This window comes from Bacillus rossius, chromosome 10 (genome assembly GCF_032445375.1).
Source record: "Bacillus rossius redtenbacheri isolate Brsri chromosome 10, Brsri_v3, whole genome shotgun sequence".
In the NCBI taxonomy this organism is placed as follows: domain Eukaryota; kingdom Metazoa; phylum Arthropoda; class Insecta; order Phasmatodea; family Bacillidae; genus Bacillus; species Bacillus rossius.
The window spans coordinates 42,609,384-42,629,522 of NC_086337.1; the positions used below are offsets into that span (position 1 = coordinate 42,609,384).

Sequence of the window (20,139 nt, forward strand, 5' to 3'; positions counted from 1 at the left end):
CGAAGCCAGTTTTTTTTCTTCTTCTTTCTTTCAGATAATTGTTGCGTTATATTTGTTAGACAGTGAAAAAAAAAATTGTCTGAAGTGTAGTGTTTCATTGTGGGAACAGATTCAATTTTTTTCTTATCAAAGTCACTGTGTTTTAAAGACGGAGGTACTATTTAATACTTACATCAACTAACGTTATCAAGCTCATTTTCGCAATGTATTGTGATTTCGAGTAATAAGTACATCATGCCTTCTCCTTACATTTAACTCCATGATTACTATAGCTCGTAGCGTTCGTCCCGTCGTCTCAGCAGAATACTCCTTATAAATGACAAGATTCTATTCGGGTATAAGTTTGATACAGTGTGAAAGTGAACTTTGATCTGTAATTTTGTAATGAAATAATTTGTGATTATATGGTAAAATTATAAAAGCTGTGTTGATTGGCCAATACATACCAAGACGAAGGTCAAACTATCCTAGAGCCTTAGTTTGTAAACATTTAGTCTTGTTTGAACCTCCACGAAGACGAGTAGTGTATCGACGAATTCCAGAGTTTGGAAACATTATTTCGAACCAATAGGATTGATTTCTATATTTTAAGACTTATGAGTGGTTGAAATCGGCGAAATTCCACAAGAAGTTAAAACTTATTTTAATCCTCGTCAAATGAGGACATGACATTAATTTTGTCGTAACAAGGTATACAAGTAGGCTAAGTAATAAGAAAAGGCCTAAACTTTGATTTATTCGTAGCGATATCTACTAGAACGTTTGGAATTAAGAAGAGACTATTCACACTGATGTGTGAATAGTCAAAGAAATTCATACTTGGACAAACACATTTAGAAGTGTGTGGTATAGACTACAGCCACATAGAAGAGATTACTATATCAAGATAATCCACCGATGTTTCGTCGTTGCTGTTACCTGCGAGAAGAAGTCCTCGTTTCGACCGATTGAAGCAGTCGCTGAATTTCCACAATTTGCAGTCGACTTCTATTTACCAAATTTTCGGAATTCGTTGCCAATCTTCTTGGCAACTATTGGAGAGCCTATTTAAGAGAGAGTTAAGACCTACATATCTGTTGAACGTCGCCTACGATAGGTAGGGAAAACTGGTCTGTACTTTGCTAATACAATATGTGGATGTTTTTCAATTTGTTTCGCTGCCTCATGTTTTTTTTTTAAATTTTAATAACGACTTAAAACACATTCTGGTATTTAAAAGTTAATACAAAACTAATCTGTTCGGAAATATTAATAGATTTGAATAAACAATGTTTTTATTTATTTAATATTGAAAGTAATCATGAGGAAATAAAATGATAAAACATTTAAATTAAATAAAAATCATTTCAAACATTGAAATACATGGGTATTACGCGTTAGAAGAGGTTGTAATACTAGATTAAGTAAAACAAATTTTAAAATGTTTTATAATGATCTGAAATTTGTAAATAATACTCTAATATTTACTACATGTGATTAAATTAACCTGCATAGAGTCCGTGAATGTGCCGGTTACGTCTGCTCATGCAGAGCTGAGCCGTGATCACTGCTGTGAACCAACCGGGGAGTCCCGACACACCCAAGTACCCAATCATCTCCGCCCAGCGCTCCCAACACGACGGCGCAACAGAGGAATGTGGTCGAGCGACGATCAGACCAGCTCATGACTCGAGATCATGCCTGAAAATCCAGTGGTGCAACTGGCAATGTATGTCGGCGTCGCTCGTCCGTTGGCTGCTGCTGCAGCGTTTTGCCGTCCGGCCAGATTGCACGTGATTTGACTGATTTTAAATCTTCCAAGTGTCATCGTCGGTTTCTTTGACCCTTTTGCGAGCGTCGAAAACCATCCATGGTTCAGTTGTTTTAATGGAATGCATTTTAGCCTCTCTCTCCAAATAATAACACGAATTATGCACGTCTCTGAATACTGGTTTTAATAAAAAAAGACGCATATTATGACATTTCATGTTGAATATTACAGTTGGTAGTGTTTTGCTTTGATAGTTAACAGAAAATAAAAAACGTTATATTGCTGCACAGTGTTGTACATAGAGTGATGTGAAACACGCCAAATAAATTAATATTTACTCTCATATTAGAGTGATTTTATTACGTGTTCACATTTATGGAATAAATAATTACTTTTAAAATGTTTTAAACAATTTTTATGTAACGACTAAAGTTAATTGGTTGAAGCCGATAGTAGTTAACATTAAAACGAATTTTCGACATTATAAATGGCATTTTGAAAATTATTAGAACTATAATAAGTTTGGATGACGGCTTATATAAACGAGGTTTTCCGCCAGTAAAATGATGGTTAGCTTTAACGAACTTTATTTGCATGATTAATACTTCGTGATTAACTTTATTGCGGGCTATTTATGGAGGACTGCAGTTAATATAGTATCTCTTGCGCTAGTCTTTTTTTTACGGTATTTATGGCAACATATATGAAAGAAGTCCAATAAAAAAGAATACAGTCATACACTATTACAAATGTGTCGGGCCGCTGACCAAAACTAGCCGGGCTAAAAAAAAAAAGGCTGCGTGCTGCAGGGTTGGCACCATTGGCTTAGCCAATCAGGCATAGGACTGAGGTTCACAGAGCACTGCCTAGCCAACCAGCGACTTAGATGGCCGGAATGAATGTGCTAAGATGCTGTATCACCCTATTAATGGTCGACAGTGGAAACGTCAGTGAAATGTCGACGGAAATCACGTTGAAACAGTTGTAACCTTTTTTTTTTTTTTTAACAGTTCAGCAATCAGGGTGCGCTTAACGCACTCTTTGCCCGTACAGCTCCGAGGAGTGGTTCGCAGCACGCCACGCGCCTACAGTACACACGTCCCTGCAATCAAATATACATGTTTCATGTGTATGCATGACCGGCCTCCTCCCCTGTGGCCCCCCTTCCTCCCTCCCTTCCTCCCTTCGGGGCAGAAAGAGGATAGGGGAGGATGAGCTGAAATAAATAATAGAATCACCATAATAACCGACGCACAGCAGCGACGCTGCACGTGGTGTGTGTGTGCGTGCGTGTGCGTGCGTGGCCGCTGCCTAAATTAGTGATGGCACTTCAAATATACAGGCATTCCATCCGCACACGAGGTTTCTACATTTTTCCCCCAATTTTCTCCATCCCTCGTCCCCCCCTTGTCATCGTTCTCTTCTGCTGTCCGTCAGTTCTCTCTCTCTCGTTTCCTCTCTCGTGTGTGTGTGTGTGTGTGTTTTGGCGAATGTGTTAGTCCACGAGGGATAGCGCGTTCGCATTGCGCATGCCAGCATTGGACAGTTCTGACGCGGGTGATGTTTATTCGCTCCGGGGGAAAAAAAAAAAAGACATTAAATTTGTTGTCATGTCCAATTTCTGTCCGGCCTGTTTGGTCCCGAAATCCAGTACCCGAGTTTGATCACCAGTAGAACTGCGTAGTTTTCGAATATATAAATATAAATATATATATATATATAATTTATATATATTACTGAATTCCGTTACGTAGGGTTCTCGAGCTTGACTGTAGTCGGCTGGCAGGTTTTTTTTTTCCTACCGAAGTTTTCTGGATGTACTGCTGAAGATCTACTTTCCAGAATCCTTTAGCACGCGAGTCGACTAAGGCCGTGTTCCAAATAGCAGAAAGTGCATTCTCTCGTGCACTCGCACTCGTACTCGCACTCGTACTCGATAGTGACGTCAAAGAGTGCGGTTCCAAATTTTCAGCGAGTGCGAGTGTGCGAAGTGTGTATAGCTAGTGTTTGACGATGCGTGTTTCTTCCATGCTCGCTTTTATATGTTCTTTCTTTCTCTTTTCACGAAACCTAAATGGCTAAGGAGCGATGTTTTGGCAACTGTTGCAAGTTGTATATATTTTCCTAGTCAGTCGTTTTACCGGCCATCCTCCCATTTGCATTTATTCGTAAGATTTTCCGAATTCAAAATACGTCGCACTCTTCTTCTCTCCCCATACAACTCTTGCCATTCCTATCATCACGCCAAGTGATCCCTCCATTTATTAATTTATTTGACAACTAATTAATATACTATTTGCTACTGCTACATACTTCTCAGTTTCCAGTGTAAAAATTGTTGTTTACAATCGGTTACACAGAGTACCAGTACGATTGTGCAGCTGTTAACGCACTTAAGTGGAGAGCGGGAGTGCGAGAACACAGCCTAAATCCACCTCGAGCCTTGATAATAGTACGCATGCGCCCTATCGTGGTGGAACTGGCGTCGTATCTCATGAGAAACGTTTTAAAAAAAAGTTACTGCCACGCTTTATATAATTATAACGTACGAAACCGAGAAACAAACAGATTTGACTTCGTACAAGGTTTCAGGCACTTTTAACAAAAACACATTGATCTTGGGAACTACCTCTTCTGGCATGCTAGGGCAGATAGCAGGCGATGAATTCTTACGTTAGTTCCCAGTTTGCAGGTGGTGTTATTTTTTTTTAATTCTCCAACTGTTGCTTCTAAAAGAGTATCTAAGAAATCTTTACCATTTTATTTTCGAAAACGAGGTACTTAAAAGAGTTTGCAAAAAAAAAATGTTTTCGTAGATGGTTTAGCACCATACATAAATGTAAAGAAAATTTCTAACCAGCCCAACAATTTCGGAACGTAAAATTTTACAACATCGGACGGTGAATGATATCACCTGAAATAAACACTGGCAGAAGTGAAAAAAGAAATAATATTAAATGGGTTACAGAAAGTTTAATATGCCTGCATCCCTCTCAAGAGTATAAAACAGACACGTGAGTTTTAACTCGTAGTTTCTTTGTATGTTCTAAGGCCACGCCGTCTAATATTATGTAGATGTTTACAGGCAAACATACGATAAATCCGATACCGAAGCTAATGGCAGCAAAGCCCTCCCTTTATTGGCTGACACCTTGAACCAATAGGAAGTGGTGATTCTTGTGATTGGCCGTCTGAAGAATATTCTCCTTGGCTGTATTCAGAATGAGTCTGGATTCGACTGAAAATCTTCGGCTGTAGCTCCATCACGTCAAAATAAGCTTTAAAGAAGTAAGACTTATAGTCGAAGTGCTTTCCAATGCGGGTATACGTCTTTGAAATTGGAGCTTAACAACATTTTTTTAGTCTAAATAATATAGAAAGTATTTAAGTTGAAACACTGAGCGTCTGAATTATGTGTAATTTAACGAAATTCTCAAACAACCTGCGCATTTTGTTGCTGTAGAAAAATTATTTCGTTGTATTAATTGGAGTGTAACACCTTTGTTTTTCAACATATTTTTGTCGCGTGTTTATATCCCTAATTATTCCAGTGGAAATAATTTTGTTACAACGGCATATTTGCAGAGGTTGTAGAACATCATTCAATTAAACATAATTCAGACGAACATTGTTCTATCCTCTTAAATACTTTCTTTATTATTTACAATAAAAATGTTGTTCTGCCCCGCTTAAAAGACATATAACAGTTGCCTTGGGAATCAATTTGAACCATAAGAAGCATTATTTTTTCAGCTTATTGTGTCGTGATTAACCTGAGGCTGAAGTGTGTAGGTCTAATTCAGAATCACTCTGTGTATAGAAGCTGACCACCTGCTAGCTCCCAGTTGACTTCTCGACCCTGAAGATGCATGATGATGAGCGGAGCGAAACGTCGATACAGTCTCCCAATTCTACGCGGCTCAAGCACGAAAGCCAGTAGTCGCGAAAACCTGCAATCTACTTAAGCGTACGGGAGATTCCCTCAAAATTCCCGAAGAATGCCCGAGTTAACTAATGAATCCTCTGCGTCTTGTCGACATCGATGTCATTAAATGCGATTTTTGTTGGTATGAGAACGGAGCATTGTCGTAATGCATGGTTTAAATAATCAGGAGTACCCCAAGACCTTACGGTAACGTCAACCACGTTTTTCACTTTCGAAATAATTCTGAGAGGTTGTGGGGGGGGGGGGGGGGGGGTGATATCGAATTGGCATAGGTAAAGTGATATGGCAACTCAACCACTGCCTGAAATTTTATTTCTTGGAAATAGAATCTTAACGAAAATTTTGACATTTCAGCTAATCGTCAGTGTGCTCCAGAATTATAATCCTAATGGTAAAAACATTTTATTCACACCAATGCGATAACATTAAACCTTTTTCTGAAATTCATCAGATTTATAAACATTTATACCAATTAAAACATTTTTTTTTCTTTAAGATCCGTTCAACATATACTTAGTTAAAAAAATAATTGTGAACTGTGAAATATACTTTCTCTACTACCCTATATCTGTTGCAAGAACTGATTATTATATATATGTATATATATCATTTATATGGCTATACAAATACAATTTTATTAATGATTTTTTTTCTTCAAAATTATTCTAATATCATTTCTATATTATTTATTTTTTAACAGATGCATGAACGTGTGCTGTGCATAATATATAAATCCATTACTGCCCAACGTTCGTAAAAGTGTTTTAATTTCGTTATTTCCGTCAGTTCAGCTAAACTAATTATGTTTCAACAAACAGCAGATTTTCTTATTTTCTTTCAGCCAGATGATACGCTTATGTCCTTTCGAACCACTCGCCTTTGAAGGCTGCCTGTTGTTCATTCGGTCTGTGTAGGTGTATGTGTGTGTCTGTGTGTGTGTATGTATGTGTATGTATGTATATATATATATATATATATATATATATATATATATATATATATATATATTCCTTTGCAGAACGTCGAACCATCTGTTTTAATGGATTGTAAAAATCCTCGTGTGGTTCGTTATTAGATTTCCTGAAATAGCGAAAGGTTGATGGGGAAGGGGGAGAGAAAGCGTACTATGCAAATTTTTGCGGTCTTTTTTATCTGTCGTAGAAATTTGGACGCGCGCGCTGCACAAGTGAAATGCATGCATTATACATTTTTTTTTACTGTTCTGCGGCTATGTTGGTGGCCCTTTTTTTAATGGCATGTTCTTGTTGTTCATATAGCTCGCCATTTGCAGGGGCCTCTCCCCTACCCCCTACCCCCACCTTTTTTTTTCTCCTTTTTCTCCCCCTCTCTTGTCCTCTTCTAGGCTGCCCCCGACGCAAAAACAAATATGTTTCCGACTAGATTACAGTTGTTTTTGCAAATTAATTGCGGTTTATTCAGCGATTTGTTTTGCGTTTCGTGTTTGTATTCCAGACGTTTAATGAGGTTGTATTATAATTTGTTCACTCGAGAGATTTTTGTTTTTGTGCCGGCGTTCGCGGCTGCGTTCAAGCGCGCAAGTGCGCGGTTTTGCACTTCCACTCGCCTGCGACAAATGGAAATTAATTCAAGCCGCCGTGTGTGCTTTGTGTGCTTCGTGAACTGTACGTAATCAGCGCATATTTTCGGATATATATTAATTAGAACTTCTCATTAAATTTTGATAAACACTTTTTTTTTACAATACGCGTTAAATTTAGTCAACAGTGCCAACCATTGAACATTTTTCGTTTCGAAAGAAATATCTTTTATTTAATCATAGCGATTTCTTGTTGTTTTCATTAATTCTTTTTTTTTTCAAATTATTATACTTGTTTTACCTTGCTTGTTTTTTTTTCTTCTCATTATGAAAAAAATATTCTCTCTTTGAAGTGTTATCTTTGGTTTAATAAATCGCCACTTGTATTTCACTTAGTTCATAATTTTCTTATTTAGTTTAATGTTTGTATAACGATATTGCCATAATTTTTTAATCTGTTTTTCACGTTAATAAATATAGATGCATTTTTTTTAATCATCTCAGATAGACGTTTCTTCAGCGTTGTACAGCAAGTATTGAAAATGTAGGATATAAATTAGTGAAAGTGTTTCCCCAACGTAAATTATATAAAAAATCTGAAAAGACAATTGTTGTTTCCACACATAACCACGCCTGAAAGCCCTAGGAAAATGGTTCCACAGCATAGTTGCTAAAAGTAGTCTGCAAATATGCGCGTTCTTAGAGTAGCTACTTGTCACACATCTTAAATATCGGCTCTAACACTTCCCGCTTTTAATTCTCCCTCGCTTGGGATTTTCATGAAAATGTTATAAAAAACTACAGTAAATATTGTTAGGAACCATTTGCAGATGCAGATGCGCATTTTGTCCTAGAGTTTCGGAGTGAATGGTCGTGAATTCGAATCCCTGCTGAGGCATGGATGTGCATGGTGTTTTTTATTTTAAGCTAAGATTAACTTAATTTTGGAAGCAGCCTATTTTTTAACTTAATTGCGTAAAAGTGTTAGCGTTTACAAGCCCAGTGAAATAAAGAAAATATTATTTACAATTTGTGGACAAAATTTGTGTAAAAAAAAAAACTTTTTCCCCAAATAACAACTATTATGGTTTCATTATTTAATGTTTGTTAATGATATGTTCTTGTGTATTTTTTTACCTGTTTTCAACCAATAGATATGCATAACGTTTTTACAATTACAAGAAGATTATGAGAGGCGAATAAAGGTTTTAATTAGTACTGGGTCTAAACCACTTTTTCTTAAATCTGAATCTGGAATTCGATTCGTCAAAGAGATTCCTGAGGTCCAAAACGTTTTCTCAAGAGTCAGGAATGAGATAATATATGAGTACAAACACAGAAATGTAAATTTCAATTAATTATTCAAACTATTATTTTTCTTTTCAAAATAAATAAAACATTGCATTTTTAAGATATAAAAATGTATTATCGAATTAAAAATGTTCCCTGAAGTGCTAAACAAACATTAGGTACCAGATGTAGCTAGTAACAAATACAAACATATCTTTGCTAGCTCATGTAGCGATGAATAATGTAGTCTTTTTAACTACGCAGGTTGTTGTGTTTGAATTTCTGGATTTTCCTTCCTTTAAATATTTTTATTTGATTCCAGTCCCTCGAATAAAAAAAATCTTTCAGATGCCTAATATTTGGATGGTGTTAGAGGTGTTTAGGAATTGTTTGGCTTACCCCCTAGTTTGAAAAAAAAAACATATTTTGTTTGCCCGTGCGAAATGTAATCATGCTGGGGAAATGGCGTGCATGGAACTTTAGGTACAACGGGATGTCGGAACGAAAAGAAGGAAAAGATCGTGCACTTGCGAGACGCAATTATAAATTTCAGGAGAGTTTGCTGTTCGTTTATGCGCCTCCAAAAGACGTTTTTTATTAAGCTCCTTGCTGCGATGCGCTTCAAAGGGGATTGCCTCGCTTGTCTGGGATTCCTCGAGTTTCCTTGTTTTTCAGCTGATGGTGCCGCGGAGAACGAACACCGTAAATATTTGTTTTATCTTCTATTTTACCTTTACTAACATTATCAGCCGATAACTAATGGTTGATTGACATCATATAAACTAAAAAATTACCATCCCGCTCGTTTACTGATTTATTTTAGCTCTACGGTATACGTATTTCGGGAATGGAACGGAAGTCGTATGGAACGTAAATGTGTAACAACCACGGTGCTGCCATCTGTGGCGGATGGCGCGAACCAAAGCTCACAAAGCCAAAGGCAAACTTTATATTATTAACTGTTTAGTTCATTTTAACAAGATGTGCAGTATTTTAATAAAATTCCTTGTCGAAAATCAGGTACAAAACCGGGGTTTAGTATTTTTTTTAAATTTTTTTTTATCGGAACCGTTTCATTATATAGTTTAAAATTTCGTTCTGCTAACAAAATGATTCGATAGTCGACGTAACTGCTCCTCCGGCAGCGAATTCTAGCGGCGAGTGCGAAAACTGCGTGTGATTCGCGTCCCAAAACGTAGTTGAAAACACAACTTGCGCCTGTATTTAACACTCTCGGCATTATTTTTTTAAAAAGTTCACGTTAAAATTTCGTTACCTGAGTTTCGTATAAGTTTATTTGTAAAGTGAGAACATGCGAATTGGCTCGTTACCGAGGTTAGATGTTTCTCATCTTTGGCGAGTTCATTGGAAATATTTAAACTGTTCGGTACGATAAAAAAAACCTACAGTATTTGGATAGTGCTAAGAACAAACAGTAACTCGAGTGTACCTCCGAAGATGCCGATGGAGTGGGGGTCTTCAATGCGAAGGTGGGCAAGGCCTTGGAGAGAGAGGGGGGAAATGGAGGAGGGGGGTGCTCGAAATTACCGTGGTTCGTGTATCAGGACTCAATACTCTTAAGAAAAACAGAATAAAATAGGTTAAGAAAATAATCAGGCACCTTGTGTTGAGTTAAGAGATTTTTTTTTTAATGCTTGGATTCACCTTGAGGTCCAAAAATTTCAAGTCAAAATTTGCAATATAACCAACCGGACAACCTTACAAATATGCAATACGCAAAGGCAACATTCACTGTATTGGCGACAGTAAAAAGTTTACAGTCTTTAGATTTATTTGTGAAGTTATACATCTTTAGGCGCGTTATGAAAAAAAAAAAAATATTTGAGTTAGTTTTTTTTTTGTGTGGCGCGCACACCAATCAACGAAAAGGGCTACATACAAAAATAAAGGATACATACAAATAAAAGTTTTGTACGTGCTTTAAAATCTTACACTTTAGTGATTGATATTCAATACTGGTCCAAATCTTTAAACACAACTCTTTGTGAAGATTAATGATAGAAATTGTGTTTATAAACTTTGTCAAGTGTATTTTGAAATATATTTATGTAATTGAGGTTATGTTCCCGTAGGTATAATTTATTTGCAATATATTAATTATGACATTATTATTAAATTTAAAATTTATCTCCAATATTTTACTAAATTAAAAAAAAACACGTATTTATATTGATATTGCATACTGAGTATTTATTTTAAAATTTTAATTTGATTGAATTTATACTTTTACTGACTATATTTTTGAATATCACTTTAGTCCTTGTATTAATTTATTTCTACTAAATTATTTGCATGCAAAATTAAAGTTAGTTTTTTTTAATTATGCCAAGTAAATATAACTTCTTGTGCGTACAATTTAAAAAAAAATTGGTTGTCTGTAAAGTCGGTTTACGGACGATAGTTTAACGTGACGTCATAACAAAACATTGATGAAATGATTGCGTACTTTTATGAATAAAATTGAATCATTTTTATTGAATTATCACTATTTTTTATGGATACAAAGAAGGAGTGAAATGAAATCTACAATTTAATTGATAAATTTACTTTTATTTGCACTCATTAATTCAAACATGTTTATTGCTTCAACGAACAGATTATTTAAACTATAACTTTTATACATGTTAGCTATTTAACTTCTTTCAATCTGTGTTATTCTGTTAAGGATAGGACGATGATAGGAAAAGTAGGAAACGAATGGGAGTGTTTCAAAGTTTAATGGGCCTCGAAAAAGTCAAATCGATGGTTGTTCCAATCGAGTGGAAGAGAGATAGATGCGGCGCAAGCGTGCAATGAGCGTAACGGGACAATGAGTCATCATTTTTGGTGCGTGCAGCCTGCGTTCATCGATTTATTAAGACGTTGTCACGTCAAAAAAGATGAGGTTTGAAAAGTTGTACATTAAATAACACGAGGAGTTCCGACGAGATAACTCTTTCCCTCAGGTCCTTGGTTGCTCTCTCGTCGGGTTCGAATCCCGGGCTGAGGCCGTGGCTATCCCAGACGTCACTCGACCGTGAGAGAGGGGGGGTTAGTGGCTCCGTGTGCGTGTGGGATCCGTCACCGTGACGGACAGGCTGGGGGGGGGGGGGGTAGGCAGGAGGGAACATCGTTCCCCGCGCCCGGGGTTCGTAACTGGACATTAATTCGCCTGTCGCGCGCGCCGCGGCGCGAGTGTTCCGCGATGATTGGCGGAGGGGCTGTGTGGGGGTGGATGGAGGGTTAACCAGATAAACGGGCGGCGCGTGCACATCTCCCCTGTTGCGTGGGTGGTGGAGTAGGAGGAGGAGGAGGGGGGGTAGTCATGCGGCTGTGCGGGCCACAAAGGGAGCACGAGTGAGGTTTGTGGAGAGGAGGAGGGGGGGTGGTTCGCGCGTACGTGACGGACACGTCCGAAGCGATCTAGCATGCCCACGTGCCAGTCTTCGGGATGGGACTGATGCCCGGAGCGATTGGTACATTGCAACAAGGGGTAAAAGAGACAGCGAGCATGTTTTTTTTTATATACCTTACATACGGCATGGGTCGTTTCATCAGACCGAAGCTACTTTTTTTTCCCTCCGGGTATTTTTTTTGTTGATCATTGCATTACTGTGTAACATCTGAAAGGGACACACACGATGACATCGAATGAAAAAAGTTTTCGATGCTGTCTGAACTCGCGAGCTGTTTCGAACGCATTTATAAAATAATATATAATAACCAATATCTTTACCTTGAGGTATCTATACTTGTCCATACGTACTTAGAATTAATTATTCACGTCAGAACAATCAAAAACAAAGCAAAGAGATTTCCCAGTCAATAAGTTTATTACATGTTTGAGTTACGAACCAAAAAAAAAATCAAACACGGTACAAAATCACGAAACTGATTATCTGATTATCTGGAAATCTTAACTTCCTACTTTTCCTCTGTACAATTACTCGGAAACAATATGTTATTTAATCGTTTCCCTGATAACTTGTTTAGTGTATTTGACGTTCAGAATAATTTTACTGAGAATATTTTTTAATTAATTTATATAATAATAACCAGTTTAATTTTTACAACACCTGCCAAGAAGGACTCTTATGGATTAAAATGGTTCGATTTAAAGTGTATCTAGTACACAAATAACTGCATCGAAAGAAAACTAGTCGATACAAAAAATTATCGATTGTTTTTCCCGTGTGGGACAGGCGAAGAGAAGGAGAATTTTTTCCTGGTTTTATAAGCCAAGTCAATTATTTAATTTCCTTGCCATTACAGCCATTTGAGAATTTGCACGTTCAATCTATCACGATAGCTCTCTTATTGTATATCATATGTTTTGTCTCGAAATTTCTTGAGTCCCTATTTACTAAATACTATACCGAAACTGTAAAAATAATTAATGATCACTTACGTGAAATTTCACACATCCAAAAAAAAAAAAAAAAAGTTAAGTAAATATCACGCCGAGGAAGATTGTGACGCAAAAAAAACAGTTATCGGTATAAACTTACGGGCAAATATAAATACCTTAATTATTATTTTTAATGACAAGACGACTGGCGTAAGAAAACCGAGCTTATAGGTTGTTGTTTTGTTTTGTTTTAACATATTATTATTTCGTCTTCAAGCGAGACACATCCCTACCGTCGTCCCGTTTTTTTTTTATTTTTTTATTTTTTTTTTGGCGGTTCTCGTCGTGTTCGCTGGGAACTGTCGGCCGAACCCACAGTGTGGAAGGGGGGGTGGGGGAGGGCTTCGCGCGCGAGGGGCGAAGCAGTTGTCGCGGTTTCCGTCCCAGATGCGACGTCCCCCGCCACACCGCTACCCGTTGGCTGGCGGGCCTGCTGCCATGGGCGCGGAACTACGTAATCTCGTTTTGAAATTAAGCCCGAAACTGTGGGTCGTGCCCGTCGTGTCACTTCCCCCCCCCCCCCCAAACCCTCCCCCTAGCACCCTCCAAAACGAGTTCCGAGGGACTTAACGACGCCGGAAAGACGGCTCGCAAGTTCCTTCAAAGTTTAGTCCTCGTTTTGTTTTAGTGGCCTTTCCGCAACCCCCTCCCTCCCCACCTCTTCTCACCCCCCCCCCCACCCTCTTTTAATGTTTCCGGACGAGTGTCGCGGTGTTCCTCTTAAGCTTTCGTGGTTACGGGTTCGAGTCCTCGGGTAAGGCTTGGTGTGTGTCTTCGCATCGTCTGAAATCTGTCCTGATGGTGGTTGGTATGTCCGGTTTCCGCGCGGTTGAAAATATTCACCTTAATTCTACGAACAACGCTGGTTTTAAAACTTATCGTGGTATCTTCGTTAACGTAAGGTTATCTTCGTAAATTAACGGGCAAAAATTATTTTTTTACGTGACAACGTTTAATAAATCGATGAACGCCGGCTGCACGCACGAAAAAGGATGACTCATTGTCCCGTTACCCACATTGTCCCGTTACGCACATTGTCCCTTTACGCTTTGTCCCGTTACGCTCATTGTACGCTTCCACTCGATTGGAACAACCATCGATTTGACTTTTTCGAGGCACATTAAACTTGAAACACTCTCATTCGTTTCCTTCTTTTCCTATCATCTTCCTATCCTTAACAGAATAACACAGATTGGAAGAAGTTAAATATCAAACAAGAATAAAAGTTATAATTAAAATAATATGTTCGTTAAAGTAATAAACATATTTGAATTAATATGTGCAAATAAAAGTAAATTTATCAATTAAATTGTAGCTTTCATTTCACTCCTTCTTTGTATCCATACAAAATAGTGATAATTCAATAAAAATGATTCAATTTTATTCATAAAACTATCCAATCATTTCATCAATGTTTTGTTATGACTTTGTCACGTTAAACTACCGTCCGTAAACCGACTTTACAGACAACCAATTTTTTCACTTGCATTGTGCACGAAACCAGAAGAATAATTTCGGTGTACCACAAAAATTTTAAAAAAACTTGGCTGTTTACCTTTTTAGTGCGGAGCACGGAAATAGGAAGTTGGAATACGGTGTAGTTTTTAAACATATTTAGATTTCTGGAATTGCAAAGAACGCTTCGTTTATTCAAGGTAATGTCTTCGTTAAAACGTTCGTAAATTTACTGTATTTTATAACAGTGCATGTCACTATTTTATATTTACGTTACACACGGTTAAACTCGCTGACATTTTGAGTGGCTGAACTCCCACAAAAGTATATATATATATATATATACACACACACACACACACACACACATACATTCTATAAATATATATATATATACCACACACATATGGCATACTTTTTTGCATAATTCGCTGACAAAATTTAATTTTTACGTGTTTTTTTTTTTTGCAGTTTGGATAAGGAGAATGAAATGTAATATAAAAATGGAACTTTTTAGGTTGAAAATCAATTTTACTGACTGCTATGTGTTATGGTTTAATTTATTTCAGGGAAAAAAAAATATTGTACTTGGCCTTGGAACTCATGTGAAATTTATGATTTTAAAAGGCTAAATATAATTAAATAAATTTTTATGAATGAATTTAAAACCATAACACGCAGTAGCACCAACATTGCCTTTAAACACAACCATTAATATCAGTTGTTTATTCCATTTGGTTGTTATTAGCCATACTGCTCAAAAATTTTATAAATGGAACTTTGTCAGCTAATTATTTAAAAAATATGCACGATATATATTTTTACTTTTGTTTAAGTTTGGCCACTCAAAAATTCTATAAGTTTAACCATGTTAAACGTAATAATAATATAATGACCTGTAATGGTACATGCGCGCTTAAATGTTCTGTTCTGTTGATATGTTTATTTAATTTATTTCGTTACTACGTTTTAAAGTTCTATTTATAAAATTTTAACACGGTATCTCCCTTGCATTTGTTTTTCTGCCACAAATACTATCAACGGCTATTCACTTAGTGCACTATCATGGATTTTAAAAAGCGTGAAAGTCTTTATTATTATCATCACTTGCACGAATTTTACATCCGTGATATTACAATAGCGACCCTTAAATCTAGTATTTGCGGAATATATATATATATATATATATATATATATATATATAGAGCGAGAGAGAGAGAGAGAGAGAGAGAGAGAGAGAGAGAGAGCAGGCTATAGCGTATTCTGAAAATGACAGTATTTCTTCATCTTAAACCGCAAGATTTTTGTTATTTTTCAAAGAGTTAAGTGATATTTGTTAAAAATTAAGTATAAAAGAAATTTGCGAACATTCTGTATAGCTACGTCCTTCCAGGAAGTAAGATGCTCAGAAATAGGTGCTCTCTAAAGTCAGTGTCCGCTTTCACTAAAGCGATTAGGAATGCTTGTTCGTTTGTTTGCTGAAGTTGGCAGTGTGTGTATTTGCTGGCAGCAATTGTACCGCGTGACTTTTTTTTTTTTTTGTGTTATGTTGCAGTTGGCAGCAGCGAGGACGCCAAAGGGGCAGCGGACTCGAGCAAACTGGCGGTGAAGAAACCTCGGCCTAAAGCTTCCTCCCCCAACCGCCAGGGCCCGCAGCAGTGTCAGGTGAGCAGGCTTTTCCATTGCCGCCAACCCTTGAAACTCGCCGGCGCGAAGCAGAGGCCAGGGCCGGCGCGTCCGTACAGGCGAACTAGGCAACCGCCCAGGGCGCCAAGTAGCTGGGGGCGGCACAGCACGACACATAACAGCTGATACAATATGTTTAACGATTATTCAAACTAGATGAAAATTGATTTTTGTAACAGTTTGGAATGTTTATATTGATATAAGTAATTATTTAAAGTCCACGGTGACCTGATTATGATTTGTAATAAGTAAAAAAGTAAAAAAAAACACACGCCTGCTTACATTTGATTGTTGACAAAATCTTAGGCTTAAGTGATGTATTTTGAGGCAAGGAAAATATTTTGGTGGGTGTCCCGGCCAAGGGGGGGGGGGGGGGGCATTAAGGTTTTTCGCCTAGGGCGCCAATTTACCTTGCACCGGCCCTGGCAGAGGCGAAGGAAAGGGAGTACGGCAGTTGCGCGTCGTCACTGGGTGTCGTCACTGGAAAGGGGGAAGGGGGAGGGGGCGTTAAAAAATTTTACAAAAGTAGTATCAAAATTGGGTTCACGACATTTTTTTAATGTGTGACATTTCAGCTCTCGGTGTACGGCATCTGGCAGGAGTGATTTCGTGAATGGAACGCGAGTCGCATGGAACGGAAAGTGTGTAACCACGGTGCTGCCATCTGTGGTGGATGGCGAGAACCAGAGTTCGCAAAGCCAAAGGGAAACTTCTTAGTATTAAAATGTTTGATGAATTTTGACGAGATGTGCAGTATATTAATAAAATGCTATCAGGTCGGAAGCCGAAATTGAGTTTTTCTTTTTAAGTTTATTTCGCGTTTATTAGAGCCGTTTCTTTACATAATTGAAAATTTCGGTCTGCTAATGAAATGATTCAAAAGTCGACGTACCTGGTTCGGCAAAAAAATTCTAGCGGCGGGTGTGGAAACTGCATGTGATTCGCGTCCGTAAATGTTGTTTAAAACACAATTTTCTTATGTTTATAATTCTTGGCACTATTTTAAAGAATTTTTTTTTTTGTCCGAGTTTCGTATTGTAAGTGTATTTCCAACATGAGAACACATGAATTTGCTCGTTACCGAGATTATATGTTACACATCTTTGACGAGTACTAAAATACTCCCATCCATTTTTTTTAACGTATACACATTTTTTAACTTGTGCGATAATATTGTTTGACTATTTACAAGAGAATAGTATGATTTAGTTGTTTTTTTTTTAGAATTTGTAGCTAAGTATATACTTTTTTTTTATTCTGTACTCAATATGATTTTAGCTTTAAGATTCTTATTAATGTTACGTGCTTCAGTAACATAAATGTGAGAGAAAGTTATTCCAAACTAAAATTAATCAAGATTTATCTTAGGTTCACTATGAGTCAGGCTCGGTTCTCTGTCTAGCCATCTTGTAAATTGAACAAAGAAGCGAAAGGAATTGTTTCTGATTATCTCATTTTCCAAACTGGTGAGAACAAATGTGAGGGGGAGGGGAAAGGTTTTAAATATTAATATTCTTACAGTGATAAGTAGGTAAATGAAACTTAAAAAAAAAAAAACACTTGCCACTCAACTATACGTGTATTGTTTTTTATTTTACTTTGTTTTTAAATAAATTCTTTTCCGAGGGGAGGGGAGGGGGGCAAAACATTTCCGCAATGGGTACCACGTGACCTTGCTACGCCCCTGGCACGAAGCTCAACGCCTCGCCAGAGTTCACGGGCGAACACGAATTTGGAAACTGTCCAGAGTGGTAGCGCAGACCTAACGAATGCGCTTTTGGCACGTATTCACTTAACCCACTAAGAATATGCATGATTGTTTCCCCCCCCACCCCACCCACCCACAGCCTTTTTCTGAATACAGCATCGACGTTTAGCTATTGCCACCACAACCACGAAGTTACGAATTGTCGGGAGTCCGCATGATGTGATGTAGGTGAAGTTATTTTTTTTTTTTTTTTACCTCTACATCGTCATATTGTAACGCCTAAACCACTGTGGTAACGGTGCTTGACCCCGTAATGATGATGGTTAGTAATTATTAATTATAATCTCCGTCTTTAAACATGGCCACTTCCATTTAAAAAAAAACTGAAATTTAAAAATGTTTCTACAGTGCAAACACTACACTTCAGCCTCTGTTTTGGGCGTCCTGCCATCAAGGCGCAGGCCATAAAGCTGTAAAATAAATGGCTTCACACGGTTACCATCTAATCATGCCGATGTGACCACAACCCTAAGGTGCGTACTGTAGTGACGAGGAAACGGAAGCGGATCACGTAAACGGAAACGGATCTCACGGAACGGAATACCCACAATGGCGTGCAAGGGAACCACGGATCCGTAAGCTTTAGCTCGGCAATGCCAAGCTCTTCCGTTTACGTTATTTCGTGCAACCAATAGAAGCCAAGCTTTTGGATGCGGTGGTAGCCGTAATTTTTTTACTGTTTAAATACTTTAAAAAATCGTTTCGAGTACGAGATTATCTAGTGCTTTGTGGGTTATATTCATTGCATAGGCTACGTAAATTCCGACCGTGTTATTATCTCGATTTCTTTCAGTTAAATTAATTTTTGACGTGACAACGTCTAATAAATCGATGAACCCCGGCTGCACGCACGAAAAATTGTCCCGTTGCGCACATTGTTCCGTTACGCTGTGTCCCGTTACGCTCATTGTTCCGTTACGCTGTCGGCGAGTGCAGTAATAATAGGTTATGTTACAATTGACTAAAAAAATATGGTAATTCATATAATTGATGATAGATATTTAATTACAGTTTATTTACATAAAAACTTGTTCATAATTATATTTAAATTTTATAGCTAACCGCCAGTTTTTAAAATTAATTACAAGTCATCTACACGTGAACTGTTTCGTCGACTGTTTATAAAGTGAAGTGAAAAGTTAATGTGGTTTTAATTGCTTATTACAACAACAATTTCGGCAATAAAGATTAATTATTCTTGCATTTTAAAAATCTGATTACTAGTATAATTTCAAGTATTTATTCTTTTATTATTAAAATAAAAATTATTCAATTTTATTCATAAAAATATGCAATCATTTGTGCATGTGTCGTTTTGCCTAAAAGCGTTTTGCCTAATTTTAGGCAAAACGCCGTTTAGGCAAAACGCCGTTAGGCAAAACGCCGTTAGGCAAAACGCCATTAGGCAAAACGCCGTTGGCCAAATAGGAGTTAGGCAAAACGCCGTTAGGCAAATCGCCGTCAGGCAAACCGCTGATAGGCAAATCGCCGTTAGGTTAGGTTAGCTTAGGTTAGGTTAACTTAAGTTAGGTTAGGTTAGGTTAGGCAAAATGTCGTTAGGCAAATCGCCATTAGCAAATTGCCGTTAGGCAATTCGCCGTTAGGCAAAACGAGGTTTTGTCATCATAGTAACATTTTAGGCAAACGCCGTTAGGCAAATCGCCGTTAGGCAAAACGCCGTTAGGCAAAACGCCGTTAGGCAAAACGCTGTTAGGCAAATCGCCGTCAGGCAGAACTCCGTTAGGGAAAACGCCGTTAGACAAATCGCCTTTAGGCAAATCGTCTTTAGGCAAATCGCCGTTAGGCAATTCGACGTTAGGCAAAACGCCTTTAGGCGAAATGACTTTAGGCAAATCGCCGTAACGAATTCATGTTTAGGCAAACCGCCGTTAGACAAATCACTTGTTACTCAATCATTTCATCAAAATGCCGCTAGGCAAATCGCCATTAGCAAATTGCCGTTAGGCAATTCGCCGTTAGGCAAAACGAGGTTTTGTCATCATAGTAACATTTTAGGCAAACGCCGTTAGGCAAATCGCCGTTAGGCAAAACGCCGTTAGGCAAAACGTGTTAGGCAAATCGCCGTCAGGCAGAACTCCGTTAGGGAAAATGCCGTTAGGCAAATCGCCTTTAGGCAAATCGTCTTTAGGCAAATCGCCGTTAGGCAATTCGACGTTAGGCAAAACGCCTTTAGGCGAAATGACTTTAGGCAAATCGCCGTAACGAATTCATGTTTAGGCAAACCGCCGTTAGACAAATCGCTTGTTACTCAATCATT

General features: G+C 37.8%; 1 protein-coding gene across 1 annotated transcript in view; it reads left to right on the forward strand.

Moving 5' to 3' along the window:
* Positions 1-20,139, forward strand: part of LOC134536026 (pneumococcal serine-rich repeat protein) — a 608,959-nt gene that overhangs the window by 316,197 nt on the left and 272,623 nt on the right. Inside the window, exon 5 of the mRNA XM_063375537.1 lies at positions 15,963-16,072. Within this exon, the coding sequence (XP_063231607.1) occupies positions 15,963-16,072 (110 nt within the window). The remainder of the gene's footprint in view (positions 1-15,962; positions 16,073-20,139) is intronic.